The 16,416-nt window shown below is 50.1% G+C and overlaps 8 protein-coding genes across 8 annotated transcripts; 3 read left to right on the top strand and 5 right to left on the bottom strand.

Annotated features, from left to right (window-relative positions):
- Positions 1-36: 36 nt before the first annotated feature.
- Bathy01g06450 (histidine triad (HIT) protein) lies at positions 37-600 on the bottom strand (the record flags this gene model as incomplete). The annotated part of the gene is made up of 1 exon (XM_007515446.1): positions 37-600. The coding sequence occupies one exon, from the start codon at positions 598-600 to the stop codon at positions 37-39; it is 564 nt and encodes a 187-aa protein (XP_007515508.1).
- Positions 601-1,780: 1,180 nt separating this feature from the next.
- Bathy01g06460 (predicted protein) lies at positions 1,781-3,707 on the bottom strand (the record flags this gene model as incomplete). The annotated part of the gene is made up of 3 exons (XM_007515144.1): positions 1,781-3,028; positions 3,328-3,378; positions 3,669-3,707. The coding sequence occupies 3 exons, from the start codon at positions 3,705-3,707 to the stop codon at positions 1,781-1,783; spliced, it is 1,338 nt and encodes a 445-aa protein (XP_007515206.1).
- Positions 3,708-4,256: 549 nt separating this feature from the next.
- Positions 4,257-5,630, top strand: Bathy01g06470 (FAD linked oxidase domain-containing protein; the record flags this gene model as incomplete). The annotated part of the gene is made up of 1 exon (XM_007515488.1): positions 4,257-5,630. One exon carries the CDS (start codon positions 4,257-4,259, stop codon positions 5,628-5,630), a length of 1,374 nt encoding a protein of 457 aa, XP_007515550.1.
- Positions 5,631-5,716: 86 nt separating this feature from the next.
- Bathy01g06480 (unknown protein) lies at positions 5,717-6,535 on the bottom strand (the record flags this gene model as incomplete). The annotated part of the gene is made up of 1 exon (XM_007515705.1): positions 5,717-6,535. The coding sequence occupies one exon, from the start codon at positions 6,533-6,535 to the stop codon at positions 5,717-5,719; it is 819 nt and encodes a 272-aa protein (XP_007515767.1).
- A 416-nt stretch (positions 6,536-6,951) lies between these two features.
- Positions 6,952-11,433, top strand: Bathy01g06490 (predicted protein; the record flags this gene model as incomplete). Its single annotated transcript, XM_007515075.1, has 2 exons — positions 6,952-7,236; positions 7,483-11,433. 2 exons carry the CDS (start codon positions 6,952-6,954, stop codon positions 11,431-11,433), a joined length of 4,236 nt encoding a protein of 1,411 aa, XP_007515137.1.
- A 107-nt stretch (positions 11,434-11,540) lies between these two features.
- On the bottom strand, positions 11,541-12,819 carry Bathy01g06500 (ribonuclease H; the record flags this gene model as incomplete). The annotated part of the gene is made up of 2 exons (XM_007515096.1): positions 11,541-12,518; positions 12,646-12,819. The coding sequence occupies 2 exons, from the start codon at positions 12,817-12,819 to the stop codon at positions 11,541-11,543; spliced, it is 1,152 nt and encodes a 383-aa protein (XP_007515158.1).
- Positions 12,820-13,195: 376 nt separating this feature from the next.
- Positions 13,196-14,734, top strand: Bathy01g06510 (metalloprotease; the record flags this gene model as incomplete). Its single annotated transcript, XM_007515067.1, has 1 exon — positions 13,196-14,734. One exon carries the CDS (start codon positions 13,196-13,198, stop codon positions 14,732-14,734), a length of 1,539 nt encoding a protein of 512 aa, XP_007515129.1.
- A 111-nt stretch (positions 14,735-14,845) lies between these two features.
- Bathy01g06520 (predicted protein) lies at positions 14,846-16,390 on the bottom strand (the record flags this gene model as incomplete). The annotated part of the gene is made up of 1 exon (XM_007515681.1): positions 14,846-16,390. The coding sequence occupies one exon, from the start codon at positions 16,388-16,390 to the stop codon at positions 14,846-14,848; it is 1,545 nt and encodes a 514-aa protein (XP_007515743.1).
- Between the last annotated feature and the right edge of the window lie 26 nt (positions 16,391-16,416).

The following is a 16,416-nucleotide window of genomic DNA, read 5'->3' on the forward strand; positions in this document are numbered from 1 at the left end:
GTGGAGGAAAATTTAATAACACCCGCACTTGTAAATCTAATTTGTAGACGACTTCGACAACAACAACAACTCCTCTTCTTCTTCTTTAATCAGCTTCTCTAGTTTCTCCTTCGTTTCTTTCGCCTCCTCCTCGCTATATTTCTTCGCCTCGGAGGCTCCCCAAACCGGATTGGGCCAGCATTTATCGTTCTCGAATCGTCCTAAAATATGGCAGTGTAATTGCCTGCACACGCACCCAATCATCCCGGTGTTCAGTTTTGCAATCGTAGGCCACCCTTTCAATAAAACTCTCGAGAGTGCGCTCATCTCTCGCATCAGTTGCATCTGCGCTTCGTTCGATAAATCGTGGTATTCAACCATATCGTTTTCCCGTGGAACGAGAACGACCCAGGGCCAAGTCGAGTCGTTGTTTAAATACACGTCGGATAACGGTAAGGAGTGCACGAAGTGTTTGTCGCCTTTGAGTTGCGGCCAGATGTGGAACGCGTCGTCTGATTCTTCTTTCGTTCCGCTCATAGTACTCGTACGGGAAAGAATCCCTCGAGAGAGCTTTTCAGTCCCGTGGGGAAAAAGTGAAGCGCGAAAGCAAAAGTTCTTCATTCTCTCGACGCTCTCTGAAAGCTCCGTTTCGCGCGGTCGAGGACAGAGAACGCGCAAAAAAACGAGAAGATATACGAATTCATGGCTGTCGTCGAGGACGACGACGACGTGGAGGTGCGTTTTCTGACTCGTTCGCGATGATATCATCGTTTTTAGTCGCGCATAAACACATCTCGTCTCTCTGGATTGGATTTCTCATCTCTCTCGTAACGCGCGCGGTTTCTCTCTCTTCTTACCCTCATTGATCTTCTCAAAACTTCACAGGACGCACCACCTTCACACGTCTCCACCATCGACGATATCAGTTTCGGCGAACAAACGTTAACCGCTCGGCGTTTGTGCCGGAAATCCTACCACCTCGGGTACTTTTTCTTACCGCTCGTCTGGGCCGCGTGCGCGTATTACTTTTCCCCAAAGGCTTCTTCATCGAATACGAGCATCAGAACGGATAAAGTGGTGGACGAATACGTCTCGAAAATGAAATTCGGAGTACAAATTTACGTCGGGGTTTGCGTTTTATGGTCTCTCGTGTGGTACAGCGGCGCGTTTGAATACGTTTTCGGAGCGAACGCGTGGGAGAATTTATCGGTCGTTCGAGGCGAATGGGTCGAACGGATTTTTCTCGCGCCGGCGTCGTGAATGATGAAAAGGATTCAGAAGAAGGGTCTCTTTTTTCACGAGGACGAGGACGAGAAGAGAAAAGCATGCCGAGTCGCCTCAAAAGACGGGGAGATTTCGGAGGTATTCCTGAATCGAAACGAGGGGAGGAAAATGTACGCGGCGGACGCGAGAAATCATCCAGCTGTTACGATCAAACAACCGTTCGACGTGAAGACGTACAAAAGGAAATCGGATGGATTCTTTCCTATCGATGATAATTGCGAGACTGAGAAACGTCTTGGGATTTGTAAAGTTCAAGTGTCATCAAATGATGACGACGACAAGAGAGAGCGCACGCGATGTAATATTACTTTTTGTTTGTTTGTGTAATCGCTCTCTTATTTTATATATATTCACTCTTAACTCTTACTCTTATTCTCTCACTCTCTCTCTCTCTCTCTCTCTCTCTTTCGCGTATTTATCATCTTTCGTTATGGTGGTAATGATAGTAATGATGATGGTGGTGATAGTAATGATGATGATAGTGATGATGATGATGACCCGGATTTTCTCTTTTCATTTATTGTTGCGCGCACTGCACTCTCTCGCCTCCTCTCTCGTCCTCGTCCTCTTCATCGTAGGCGTTCCCAGCCGCTCTCTTCTCCTCTTCTCTCCTTCTCGCTTCTACTTGCGGGTCGACGTCGTGCAAATCCGATTCCTCGCCGTGTTCCAAGTCTAATTCAACCGTCGGTCGTTTCGGTAAGATGTTCTCCAACGCTTGGATTTGATCGCCGGACATCTCGCCGTTCTTCGGGAACTCGATGGTAAACTTCACAAACATTTTCCCCTTGTTGAACGGGTTCCCTCGGATTGGCATGCCTTCGTTTTGGATGGATTTCAAATCTCCCGGGCGAATAATCTCTCCCGGCTCGCACCCGACGATTAATTTTCGTCCATCCAAGTGTTCGATTTGAAACTTGAAACCGCACAACGCCTCGGTCAACGTCAACTTCTTCTCAAAGAACAAATCGCTTCCTTTTCTCGTGAACGTCTTGTGTTCTTTTTGTTGAACAACAAAAACAATATCCCCGGGAACGGTATCCGGCGCCTCGTCCGCTTCGCCGTTAAACACAATCTTTTGGTTGTGCATCATACCTTTCTCGATGTGCACTTCCAAAACTTTCTTCTCTTGGACCACTTTTTGCGCTTTACATCCCGGACATTTGTCTTTTTCCGAAATCGTTTGACCGTTTCCGTGACAATCCGGACAGACGGTTTGCATTTGTTGCACCATGCCCGGAGCAATTTGTCGAACGACCAACTTCACGCCGGAACCGGAACACGTTCGACACGTACCCAAGGCGCCGGACTTGGACCCGGTCCCGGTACACTTCGGGCAAATAATATTCTTCGCCAGCGATAACTTCTTCGTCACGCCGTTGTATAAATCCTCTAACGATAACTTCAACCCGTGGACGACGTCTTCTCCTCTTCTCACTCTCGACCGCCCGCCTCCTCTCCCACCACCGCCGCCGCCAAACGGATTCCCGCCAAACATCTGCTCAAAAATATCAAACGGCGACCCTCCGCCTCCGCCGAAACCGCCCCCGCCATCTTTCAACGCCTCTTCGCCGTAGTTATCGTACAACTCTCTCTTCTCTGGGTCGGATAAAACCTCGTACGCGTGCGTGCACTCTTTAAACTTCGCCTCGTCGCCGCCTTTATCCGGATGATTCTTAATCGCCGCTTTTCTGTACGCTTTTTTAATCTCCGTCGCGTCCGCGGATTTCGAAATCCCGAGCACGTCGTACAGTTTCGTATCGTTGGACTATAATAAAGTATTATTTCATCGTCGCGTGAAGTAATAAAAGAGAGAGAGAGAGATGAGGTCAGTGTCACGCGGTGATGCGAAAAATGTCTGTCTGCTTTTCAACTCGCTCCTCCCTCCGGGGAAGTCAGAGAAAGGAGAGAGAGAAAGGAGGAAAAATGTCTCTCTTTTCTCTTAAAAAACACTCTCTTTCTCTCTCTCTTTCTCTTCAAAAGCTCTTTCTCTTTCTTTCTTCGATATGTTATGTTTTGGCTGTCGATTCGTTTTTTTTTTCCTCTCTTTTACACTTCTTTTCCAACGTTGGGTGAGAGATCAAGAGTGTTGGTCTTCTCTCTCTCTTTTTTCCCTTCCTGGGGAGATCGGAAACCACATCATCCGTGTGTCTCTCTCTCTCTCTCTTACGAAGAGCGCGCGTTTTGGAAAACCCGATCTCCCTCTCGAATGCTCCGCGGCACACAAAAAGAGAGAGGGATGATCATCTCTGAGAAAGAAGAGATAGACTATATAAACTCGCGCGCGAAAGCAGGAAAAAAAAGATGGATTGGATTTCTTCTCATTGCGGCACGAGAACCGCAGCCACAAAGAGTCGTCGTCGCGTCAAAGACGAAAACGCATATATCCGAGAACAAATCTATGTTACCTTCCGTCCGCCCCCGCGGGGCATGCCTCCAAAATTCATTCTTCTCCCGTTGCTTTAATATATATATGTGTGTATATTCTATTAGATCTCTTTGACAAACGCGTTCGTAATATATCTGCGCGTTGTTATATTCGAAGACGCACGAAGACAAGTTGTGACGATTGAAAAAACTTTCCAAAAGCTTCCATCGGGATTCCTTCAAAGCAACAACGCCGCATGAATAACACTAAAGAGAGAGTTTAATAAGTAGACGTCTCTCGTTTTTGAGAATGCACTGATATCGTCGTCGTCGTCGAGAAAGGAGGAAGAGTTTGAGGAAAAGAGTAAACTTCCTTTACGAAGAAAAGCTGCTTCGCGGAACAAAGAGAGAGTTATTAGTACGTCTCGTCGTAAAGAATGCGCGTCACATCATCATCATCATCATCGTCATCGAGAAAGGAAGAGTGTGAGGAAAATAATGAGTTCTTTCTCGAGCGATTACGAGAAGCGCTCGCGGATGATGACGACGACGACGAAAACGACGCGGGGTCGTCGAGAGTGCACACGACGGGGGAGTTCTTTGAATCGTGCAAAAGAGATATGGGCAATATGCACGGACGTAAAGGAGGAGGAGAACTGATGGAGGCTGTGGTGCGAGTGAAAACAACGCGAGAGGTTGAAAATATCGTTCGCGCGTGCGCGGAGTTCAAGAAACCAGTGGTTCCGAGAGGCGCCGGGACGGGATTGGAAGGCGGGTGCGTGGCGTACTTTGGTGGGATTGTTTTGGACGTGTCGCTTTTGAAAACGATGTCGATGGATGAGATGCAACGCACCGCGACGGTCGGCGCGGGCGTGTTGAAGAACGAGTTGAATACGTTTTTAGAACCGTATGGGTTTATATTCGGCCCGGATCCGTCCTCGAATCCAAGCGTCGGCGGGATGGCGAGCACGGGGGGGAGCGGATTGTCAACGCTCAAGTACGGAACGTCGAAGGAAAATATCGTGAGCATGAAAGTCGTCACGCCGAAAGGCGAGTGCATCGAAACCAGACGAAACGTGAGGAAAAGCTCAACGGGGTACGAGTTAAACGCTCTGTTTTTAGGCGCGGAAGGCACTTTAGGCGTGATCACGGAACTGACCGTGAAATTGTTTCCGATTCCAAAAACGAGAGTCGGGGCGGTGGTGCAATTTGAAACGGTTCGCGACGCCGCGGAAACAGTCGTGTTGGCGCGAAACGCCAATTTGGAGACGCTGTTGAGGTGCGAAATGTTAAACTCGGAAGGCGTGCAAGTCTCAAACGTCGTGTTTAAGACGAAAATGATTGAAACGCCTACGTTATTTTTAGAGTTTGTGGATTCCAAGCTACCCGACGAAGGCGGATACGAGAGAGCGAAAGCAGATTACGACCGTTTCATCGAACTCGCGACCTCGAAAAACTGTCGAAAGAGCACGATACAGTTTGCGAAAAACGCCGACGAGTTGGATTCAATTTGGGAAGCGAGAAGAGGATGCTATCTTGGGGCGATGCGATATCGCGGCATACAGTTGGGCACGCACAAAAAAGAGAAAGTTTACGTCGGGGACGTGTGCGTACCGATTTCGAAACTCGCGGACTCGATCGCCAACGCAGAAAGGTTGTTTAAACGAGCGAGATTCCCGTGCGTGATGTGTTGCCACATCGCGGATGGCAATTACCACTGCTTAATTCCGTTCAACGACGATAACGAAAAAGAGTTACACAAATTAGAAGAGGAGTTAGTCAACGCCGCGTTAGACGTCGGAGGTGTCGCTTCGGGCGAACACGGCGTTGGCGTCGGGAAGATGAAACACATCGTCCGCGAACACGGCGAGGCGCACATTGATATCCAAAGGTCGATAAAGAAAGCGTTGGATCCTTTGAACATAATGAACCCGGGGAAGGTGATATCGTGGACGAGTCCTTCTTCTTCTTCTTCTTCTTTACGATCAAGGAGTAAGCTGTGATGAGAGATTAGATAGAGCTTTTTTACATACGTAGGTAGCATCATCAACATTAGATAATAGATATTTGTACAATAATGATAAATAAATCATCGACGCGAATACATATGCGATCCTCCTCCTCCTCCTTCGCTCGTCGTAATTTTTTCCTCTTCGCGTCGCGCCTCTACTTTCAAAGAGACTAATTCCCTTCTGTAGCAAGCGTTACACAACCGATCTCCGTGTTTAAACTTGCCTTTATTCTTCGGTATCGCCCAGTTCCCGCTCGTCCTTTCGTTCTGACACTGCGCGCACCTCACGTCGAGCGCCGTCGCTCGTTCCCGACAGTAACACGAATGACACAGCCGCCCAGTTTTCCCGCCGACGAACTTGTTTCGGTACCACTCGACCGAACTCGACGTTTGACACATTTCGCACGAGTGCGTTTGGAGATCATTCTTAATCCGAATTCGTCTCGCTCGGTTATAGCAGGCGTTGCATTGGGTCTTGTTCTTGTACCATCGAGAGGACGCGGTTCGGTCGCAATAGTGACACTGATTTTTACCAACACTTTTGGCGGTAAAATCGCCGTTCTCTGTGTTCTTCTCCTCTTTCTCCTCGTCTAAAACGCTTTTCGTGATCTTCGTCGCACCACTCCTCTTTTTACTCCTCCTACTACAGTTCGTTAAAAAACCACCACGAGAGCTTTTCTGTTCTTCTCCAATTATCCATTCTCGTCCAACAAATCCTTCTCCTCCTCCTTTCGCAACAAAAACCGCTTTAAAACGAAACGCGCGTTTTCCTCCACGAGCACCTGATCCTCCTCCTCGAGGAGAACACCACGAAGCCGTCGTCGTCAAAGTCGTCGCGAACACAAAGGAAGAAAAAAAAGGAACACCCCCAGGGGAGGGTACCACAACCGCCACCATTTTTTTTCTCTCCTTCTTTCGTTAAGCTCTTATTAGTGTATATAATTCAACGTAAAAAGAACTTTAATAAATCATTCAAAGAGAACTTTATAATAAAAAACGAGTTTCACTGTTTTTGGAGTAGTGTTGCGCCTCTCTTCCGTGCGCACGACGACTTGGTTAAATAATGAGCGCGCGCGTGTGCTATGTCTTAAATATGTGTGTTCTGTGATGCGATGAAATTCTTCTGCTTTTTGTGCATATTCCCCACAAAAAAATTTTAGAGCACTTTTTGTTTAGGGTTTGTTACCATAGGTAGGGTTTAACAAGAACACAACGAGAACCAAAAGAGAGACTCCCCGTCAAAAATCACACACACGTATAGGAGAGAGAGGATAATGACGACGAACTCGCGGAGGACGACGAACGGACGAACGATGACGTTCTTCTTCGCCGTCGTTTCGTCCTCGCTGTTGTTTCTTATTATTCTCGATTTGGCGACGAGTATAACAGGTGTGCACGCGCAGAAAGAGTTGGCATCGTTCGAAGAACAAAATCCATCCTCTTCTTTGGGGAAAACGACGACGAGAACAACGCCCGAGACCATCGCTCCGGAGGATGATGACGACAGCGCACAAAAGGACGCGCACGGCAGCGAGGGAGGAGGAGAGTGGCAATTCGCCACCCCCGCGTCCAAAGGTTTGAGTCAGAGCAGCTTAGAGGTACGTGTATTCTTTTTGTCTCTCTCTCTCTTTTTGTATCTCATCCGAGAGAGCCGCGGCTCGCATTTGGAGGTCGGGGAACATTTGTCGTCCTCTTCTTCCTCTTCTCTCTCTCTCTCTCGTTTAAAAATCATCTTTTGGCGCGCGTCTGGTCTTTCTTTCGATCCTCGTTTTCGACGACGACTGACCTTTATGAACGTTTCTTTTATTACGCGTCGTTATTCATCATACACTACGAATACACAGACGGCAGACGCGCGTCTCTCGGTCCTCCCTGGGCGAGACTGCTTCTTAGTCGCCAAGGACGGCGCCATCGTGCACGAAAACTACCCAGGTTTTGCCTCGAGTCCAAACGCGAAAAGGACGACGGATACATCTGGCGCGCTTTTATCGCTGGCGATGATTGGTGCCGCGGTGAAAGACGGGTTGATTGAACTCGATCAGCCGCTGTTAGATTACACGCCGTTAGCGGTTGAGATTTTCGGGAAAGATACGACGGTGACGGCGAGGCATATTTTGCAGCAAACGCACGGCGGCGCGGTAGAAGAGAACCAAAGAGCGAACAAACCCGGACAAGAGTGGGATTTGGACGATAGTTTCGATAGAGATCACAGGAATTCGTTGTATTTGAAAGTCGTGGAGGATGCGATTCAGCACGCGGTGTTTAGACGGGTGAAGAGAGACGCGAAGGAGTGGGCGACAAAGGCGGTTTTAGAACCGCTCGGGTTGCAAGAGGCTTTTTTGAACGGCGACGATCAAACGGACGGGGAATTTTCGCTCACCGGGAGGTTCAGTTTGTCTTGCAGAGACGCGTTGAAGTTGGCGCAGCTGTTTTTGAACAAAGGCGTGACTTTAGACAAAACGGGGCATTCCATTCAGTTGTTCAACAAAGACTTCGCGTACGAGGTGTTCACGCAAACCGAGCAAAACGATAAGCACGGGTTATTGACGTGGGTGCACCAACCGTTGGAGAAAGACGAGAAAATCCCGAAGAAAGCGACGTGCTGTTCGCCGGTGGCGTTGGGGTCGACCCCGTGCGGCCACGCGGCGAAGAATTTGCGCGGTCCTCTTTTCGGCGCGTCGACGACGTCGTTCGTGGCGATGACTCTCGGCGATAAAGGGTCCGCTATTTTCATGTTGCCGAAAGAAAACATCGCGATTGTGACTTTTGGGCGAACGAGCGGAGAAACGGGTAATTGCGAGAGTTACCAGAGAGACGATACGTTTTTAGCGCACGCGTTGTGGGGCGCCGCCAAGGTTGGATTAGAGCCGGATACGATTGGCATGAAAGGCTTAGATGACGGAAAGTTTCGCGTGGTGGACGGGGAGCCGCACTTGTCGGCGTTAGCGCAGCAAGAGAGCGGCATTCAAATTGGCCCAGACGGGAAGGAGAAGATGAACACGAAAGTGGTCATTGATCCGGAAAGCGGCAGACCGAAGAGAGTGCCGATTGGCGACGGAACCGTGGTCACCACCGCGGACGGCAGGAAAGTCCAAGAATACGAAGAAGACCGCGAAATCCACGACCAAGTTTGGAAAGAGATGATTGGTGGGTATTACGTAGAAGCCGTGAACTCGGCCGCGGAATTTTTGCAAGAGCACAAGAAAGCGGTCAAAGCCGGCCAAGACGTGTACGGGTCCATGCAAAGATGGCAAGACGCCATTCACATGTCCAAACACGAACCGACCGTCGTCGAGGAGGAGTATTACAAAGAGCAAGGCATCGACCCGAAATTCTTAAAAACGCCAATGGCGGAACTCGAAGAAGCGGCGGCGAAAACGGTAGCGGCGAAGAAGAAAGCCGGCGACGAGGACGCAAAGTTCAGCGCGGTGCCGGAATATCCGGCGGTGCAACACGCGCAGCCGCACGAGTATTCCGTCCCGAGTTTAGGTTCCGCGCAAGAAACAAAGAAGACAAGTTGGTTCCGACAAGTGTTGACGCCGACGCAAAACATGGCGAGAATGGCTGTCGTAGGCGACGTCCCGGTGAGAGTCATGATGATGGGCGCGAAGAAAGATACGGCGAAGCTCGGCGACGGGGCCATGTCTTCGGAAGAAGCGGCGAGTTTGGGCGAGTCACCGTACGTGCACCAAATGCGACAACGCAACGCGCAACGCAGAGTATTTCTCCAACCTCGATCTGATGCGGCGACGCAGCAAAGATTACTCGCATCGAGGAGAAATCGCAACATTGTCGACGACGAGAAAGCGCGAGAAGAAGAAGAAGAAGAGTTGAACAGTGAGAATATTCAAAGAATTGAACGCAACATCCATCGCGAAGAATCGCGAGAGCAAAGGCAACAACAACAACAACAATACAACGGGAATCTGAGGGAAGAGAACGACGAGAGAGAACAGAGCGTGCTAGGCGACGACAAGAGTCGATTGCGTAACGGAATAAACCTCGCGCCACAACGACTCACCGACGCGCCGATTCGTTCGAACAACTTTGAAGATTCACCTTCGGCGTACGGCTCGTGCTCGTGCGCGTGCCCAGGCAAAGCCGACGAGGCTGAGCACCACTGTTACGATGTTGTCGACGAGACGCCGAACGGCGACGCGTCGATGGCGTGCGATACCGCGAGACAGCTCGGGAACGCGCAGTGCCCAACCTCTGGCGTCGTCAACGCGTGCGTTGAATCTTCCAAGGGCGTTTTACTCGGCCCCGAGCAACACCCGGATCAGAGTTGTAAGCAAACGCGCGCGTGCCCAGACGCGAGCGCGAATGCGAGTGAGCTCGAAAGAAGTTTTGTCGCTGAAGTGTACGAGTGCCAAGCCGTTCGATACGCGAGTTGCTCGTTCTCGGTGAATGCGTGTAAGAAATCCACCATGGTGTTGCGCAGAGCGAACACGGAGATGGAATTCGCGGCAACAAACGGACCGGTCGTTATTCGCGTCCCTGCTACGGGAGCGCAAGAGCAACAACAACGTCAGCAATTACCGCAGCGCACGTGGACGCCGCGTCAACAAACCTTGGTTTCCTCGTCCTCTTACGCGCAACCAATCGAGGATCTCACCGACGAAGACTACGAAGATGCGCGAGGAGAAGATTTCGTCGAACAAGTTCAACAGCAAAGAAACGATCGATCAACAAGATCTTCCGGCAAAGCTTACGCGTCGAAGAAATCTTCTTCTTCTTCTCGATCTTCTTCCAAAGTACAAGAGGCTTTGAAAGAGACGAGCGGAACGGTTGATAAGCCGTTGACGAAAGCGCCTCGACGCGCGGGCAAGACGAGCGCTCCTTCATCCTCGAAGGAAAGCTCTCCCTCTGTCGGCAAGAAAGAGTCATCGTCGGTAAAATCCAGCAGCAACAACAAAAGCAGCAGCAAATCGTCGAGCAGCAGCAAGAAGATTGTCTCTCCGCACGACTTGACCGAAGCCATCGAGATGGACATCAGGAAGAAAACGAGAGAAAAGCCTCGCAACCGCGAAGAAGCCTTCGTGCAGTGGGCGGAATACTCTCCGCCATTCATTGCCATCGGTACCGCGTGTGTAGCTTTAGCCGTCGCCTTGTTAGCTATCGCGAGAAAGTACCCGAGCTCCGTGTCGCACCCGTGGGCGATTCCGGGCGTGTTACAACGCCAAGACGTGGACGAAGAGACTGGCGGGAAAGGTAACGGCCGTCCGCCGTTACCTTCGCGAGCGGCGTACGGCACCGCGAACGACGCCGCGGCGTACTCCGAAAAACTCTCCTCCCCGAGAACGCCTGAATTTAAGCAATCCGAGAAAGAACGAATTCGCTTAGCGCAAGAAGAGCGCGAGCGGTTAGCTGCGGAGAACATTCGGGCCGAGTTTGAGAAGGAAAACGAGGAGCGCAAGAAGCGTTTCGAGCAAGAACTGGATGCGTTGAAGAAAGAACGGGAAGCGTTTGAGGCGATGAAGAAAGAGGAAGATCGGAAGCGAAAAGAAAAGAGAGAACGCAAAGAACGAGAGCTGAAACGCGCGAAGGAGGAGAAGGAAATGGAGAACAAGTTGTCGCAAGCGAAGAAGGATGCCATGGCGGCGGCGAGAGAAATCGCGCGAGAGGAGACGGAACGCGTGCTTAGCAAACCGACGAAAGTAGTCAAAGAAGAAGAGCAAGTTGAAGTTGAAGATGAGAAGAAAGAGGTGACGACGACGAGCTTGGTGGTTGAAAAACAAGAGTCTGTGGCCAAGAAGAAAGGCTTCTTCAACAAATCGTCGGCGGCAAAGAAGTAAATTTTAGCACATGTATTTATATCATCATCAACGACAATACGATTAACGAGTACATCTTCTTCGTCCTCTTAATACTACTACTACAGTTTCTTCTGTTATACATCTTTTTACAGCAAAGCTATTCGAGCGAAGCGCATGGTACACAACGTCGCTCTCGCGATGTTGGCGTAGTGCGCTCGTCGAACCATTCGCGCCGCGGCGTTCGCGTTCCCGCCACCCAAGCCTTCACCGCCGCCGCCGGAAAATCCGCCGCCGCCGCTCCCACTCATCTTATACTCGTAATCGTTCGTGTGCGTTCCATCATCTATAGCGCTATTCGCCAAAGCGTCCGCGTCTTTATTAAACTCCCTTCTCACGTGCGCTATATCAAACCTGCGAAACTTCTTCTTCATCTCGTTACACTCCGCGTGCAACGGAATCAACCTCGGCTCTTTCACTTTCCAATCGCCTTTCACTTGACTGACGATTAAGTTACTATCGCCTCGGACCCGAATATCCTCGATCCCGAGTTCAATGGCTGCTTTCAACCCGGTAATTAACGCGTGGTACTCCGCCTCGTTCACCGTCGCGACACCCAACGACGTGCAAATCTCTTTGATGATTTCACCACACCTTTCTTCTTCTTCTTCTTCTTCCTCTCTCGCGTCTGACGGTATTCTCGGCGCTCGAATTAACGCTCCAGCACCGGCCGGTCCCGGGTTTCCTCGCGACGCGCCGTCGAATTCCAAAACGAAGGGTACGTTTTCTTCCGCGTTCGCTTTCGCGGACGTGTTGAGTTTTCTCTTGGTGTTGTTACCGTTGGATTTCCCCCTCGCTGTTGTTGTTCTTTTCGCCGGTGGTGATGAAAGTGGTTTCATCGGTTCGTATTCCGTCGTCCATCCATCGTCGTCGTCCTCAAACTCCTCTTCATTTTTGTCTAGGTATTCTGTAATCGAAGTTTGTTTTGTGCTGTTTGTATGCGCTTTCCTCTTTTGCGTGTTCGTCGGAATCGTTGGTCTCACCTCGGCGGCGATGGAGGAAGACGATGGATTCTCGACGACGTTTGTTTTCACCCACGCCTCGGCGTCTGCTCGCGCCGAGAAGCTCTTTAATAAGAATAAGAGAGAGAAAGGCAACGCGTTTATGTCAGATTCGAGAGATTCTTTCATCAGAGAGCAGCGCATTCGCGCGCGCAAAGGGAGGAAAGGACGGGGGGAAAGTATTAGTATTTACCTTGTGCTGCGCGTTCGGGAACGAGAACACTTGCTTTTTGCACTCGTCCCAGGTTTCGTACACGCCTGGTTTTCGTCCACTCGCGACCGCGTAGTATTTCTTTTTGTTCGTGTTGTTGTCCTTGTTGTTCTTCGCGGTAGACGAGGTCTTCAGTCCTCCGCCTCTGTCCGCCATGATGTGGTCTCTCGTTGTGGCGGAGTAGAGAAAAGTCGCGTCAAATAATAGGGTAACGCCTCTCGTGACTTTTGCGTGCTCTTTTCCATTTTATCCGAAAAAATTCATCCTTCCTTTTTCGTCGTTTTTGTCTCCCTTCACATTTTTTGCTTTTCTGCTTTTTTCTCCCACCTTTTTGCTTCGTACTTTTTCCTCTCTGTCTTGTGTCTGTCATTTCGTGTCCCAAGTTGTGTGAATTGTTTCATCATTGTTTCAAACACGCGCGCGCAATAGAATGGCACTGGCCTTTTCTCGCGCGACAACGAGAACGACGAGACGAACACTCTCGTTTGAAAGAAGAAGAAGAGTGGTGAGAATTTTACCAGCAGCAAAAGCGATGTCGTCCACGACGAAAGAAGAAGGAACGACGTATTCGCGGTTGAAAGAAAAACTCGCTGAAATCGATTGCTTGTCCTCGTTGGCGGGTTTAGCCGGGTGGGACGAATTGACGATGATGCCGAGTGGAGAACACGCGGCTTTGTTGCGTTCGAAAGCGTCCGCGGTATTAGCAGGGGTTATTCATCAGAAATCTATCGATTCAGAATTAGGGAAACTCATCGCGAACAGTCAACCTTCACGTCCGAAAGATATCGCGAACGTGAAAAGAGCGAAAGAGGAGTACGAACGGTCGGCGAAAATTCCAAGCGATATGGCGAAGAAAGCGGCGGAGTTACAATCCGAGGGGTACCAAATTTGGGTGAAGGCGAGAACGGCGAAGGATTTCCAGACGTTTTCGCCGATATTGAAAGAGTGGGTTGATCTCGTGAAACGCAGGTGCGAGTTGATCAAACCCGGGGAGGATGCGTTTAACACGAGTTTAGACGAGTACGAGAGAGGAATGACCGCAGAGCGTCTCAATGAGATATTTCCTGTCGTGAAGACGTGCGTCGTGGATTTGATTCAAAAAGTGTACGCGAAAGAGTCGCCGGTGGCGTTGAAAAAAGGCGAAAACGTGGTGAGCAATGGCACTTTTGACGTGGATACGCAGGCAAAGTTATCGAAGGAGATCGCGTTAAAGCTTGGGTTTGATTTAGAAAAAGGGAGATTGGATGTTTCCGTGCATCCGTTTACGGGAGGCTGCGGTCCCGGAGACGTACGAATGACCACGCGATACAAAGAAAACGATTTGTCGGAAGGTTTGACCGGGACGATTCACGAAACCGGGCACGCTTTGTACGAACAAGGAAGAAACGTGACGGAATACGCGAATCAACCCGTATCGCGCGCGCACTCGATGGGCGTCCACGAATCGCAATCGTTGTTGTGGGAACGCATGGTCGCGTTATCGCCGTCTTTTTCCACGTTTCTTTTGCCGGAATTGAAGAAGTCGTTCCCGAAAGAATTTGAAAACGTGACCGAAGCACAGTTGCACGCGTCTTTGAACGTCGTGAGAAACCCGTCGGTGATTCGAGTGGAAGCGGACGAGTTGACGTACCCGTTGCACATTTTGTTGCGAACGGAGTTGGAAATTGGTTTGATGCGCGGCGAAATCGCCGTGGACGATTTACCAAAACTTTGGAACGAGAAAATGAAACAATATTTGAACGTGGACATCGAAGACGATTCGCGAGGCGTTTTACAAGACGTCCACTGGTCGTCTGGCGCGTTCGGATACTTTCCAACGTATCTGTTGGGTGCAATGTACGCGTGTCAAATCTTCGAAGCGGCGAAGAAAGCTTTGCCGACGTTGGAGGACGACATCGCAAAAGGCACGTTCGCGCCGCTTCGCGAATGGTTGCGCGTAAACGTCCACGATCGAGGCAGTGAATGCGATTCCGCGGATGACTTGTTGGTTTTAGTCACGGGCAAGCCGCTCGATGCGGAAGCGTTCACGAAATACTTGACGGAAAAGTATACCAAGTTGTATAATCTCTAATAATAAAAATCTATTCTTATACCTACTACTACCTCATCAATCTATGTAAAGGTAAGGTTTTTAGTTCTCTTACGACGAGTAGTATTTGCTATGTACTACTCTACTACGAAATCATTTCTTGGACGATGATGTTAATTTCTTCGCTTTGGCCGGCGCTTTCTTTTTATTCAACTTCTTCTTCTTCAAGACCGCGTCGGATAATTTCTTCCCGTCTCCGGGTAAGGCCTCGTCCCATGTTTTCGCGGCAATTTTCGCTCTTTTCTTTGCCTGCTTCTTCTCTGCTTTATCGAACATATCGTCGATATCGTCGCCTTCCGCGTCGCTCGATTTCTCTTCTTCTTCTTCTTCCTCAGAGGAGGAAGAGGAAGACGCGTTCTTCGGTGGAGGTTTCAGCGAAACCAACGGTACGTGTTCTTTATCTTCTGCATCATCATCTTCATCTTCATCGGAGGAATCTTCGCTGGCGCGCGCTTCTGCGTCCATCGCTTCTGCGTCTTCGAGTAACGCTTCCTTAATGCCATCCTCTTTCTCTTCGTCCTCGCCGACTTTCATCGCCGCCCGTTCGAGCGCGTCTGGATCGTATTTCCGTCGTCTCGTTTTTTCTTCCAATCGCTTCTGCTCGAATATTTCGTGCGCCTCTTTCATTTCCTTACACACTACTTTAGCTACGTCGCTCGCGGTGGAGTGTACTCCCGCCAACGCCGTCGCGTCCACGCCTCGCGTCGCGCTCTTCCCTAATCTCTCGCCCATAAAATCCATGGTCGAGAAACACGTCTCTCCGTGTTCATTTACCGCAACTGTCGCGAACCCGATCGCGCACGCCTCTTCTTCTACGGTTGCGTCCACCAATACGCCGTATTTCTGATGCGGTTTGTTGTTCTCGTCCTCTTCGTCCGCATCTTCTTTGCTCTCTTCGTTTTCGTCTATCCCGCTCCCTTTGCTGTTACTTCCATCGTAAAACGCAAACCGAACGGCCACTGGATGATGCATCAGCTGCAACTTCACGCTCTCCCGTTCCTCGTGAAACGTCACGCGATTCGTCTCGTTATCTATCGAACACTCGTACCTCCGAAAGCTCCCTAACGCGCAGTTCGCGCCTATCGAAACCGCCAACGGCAAATCCCCGCCGTGATTTAAAAGAGTCACATCCAACCTTAAATGCCACACGTACCTCCCCGCACTGACGCACAAACTCTCCAAATCCAACGCCCTCGCGTCTCGAAAACACTTCTCCAGCATTCTCGACAAACCATCGCACGTTTCGTGTTCTCGATTCTTCTCGATCGGCGCGTCCGTCGGGTGCGCCATGGGTGACATTTTCACGTGCACTCTCAACGACCCTTCCGCGGACCTCCCGTATGGTTTATTCAAAGTTCCCGTCACCACGCAGTGCACTTTCGTCTGCGTGTTGTTCAAATCGCCATCTGTTTGACCTAACGTGCACACGCAGTTCCCTTCGTCGATGATTTCTGTGCGTATTTTTCTAATCGAATTTTGTGCATCGTTTCCTCGTTGTTCTTCTTTTTCTCCGTCGTCGTCGATGCGCTTCCGATGACGAAAACAGTCTCGTCTCGACCCTTGCTTCACCAAGGCGTTGGTGAACGCGAAATCGTTCAGGCAGACGAGCGCGTCGTTTTTGTGCGTGCCGATGCCCATTCTTCTTCTTCTTCTTAAAGTGTTAG

The sequence above is a fragment of the Bathycoccus prasinos genome (assembly GCF_002220235.1).
Source record: "Bathycoccus prasinos genomic : Chromosome_1".
Classification (NCBI taxonomy): domain Eukaryota; kingdom Viridiplantae; phylum Chlorophyta; class Mamiellophyceae; order Mamiellales; family Bathycoccaceae; genus Bathycoccus; species Bathycoccus prasinos.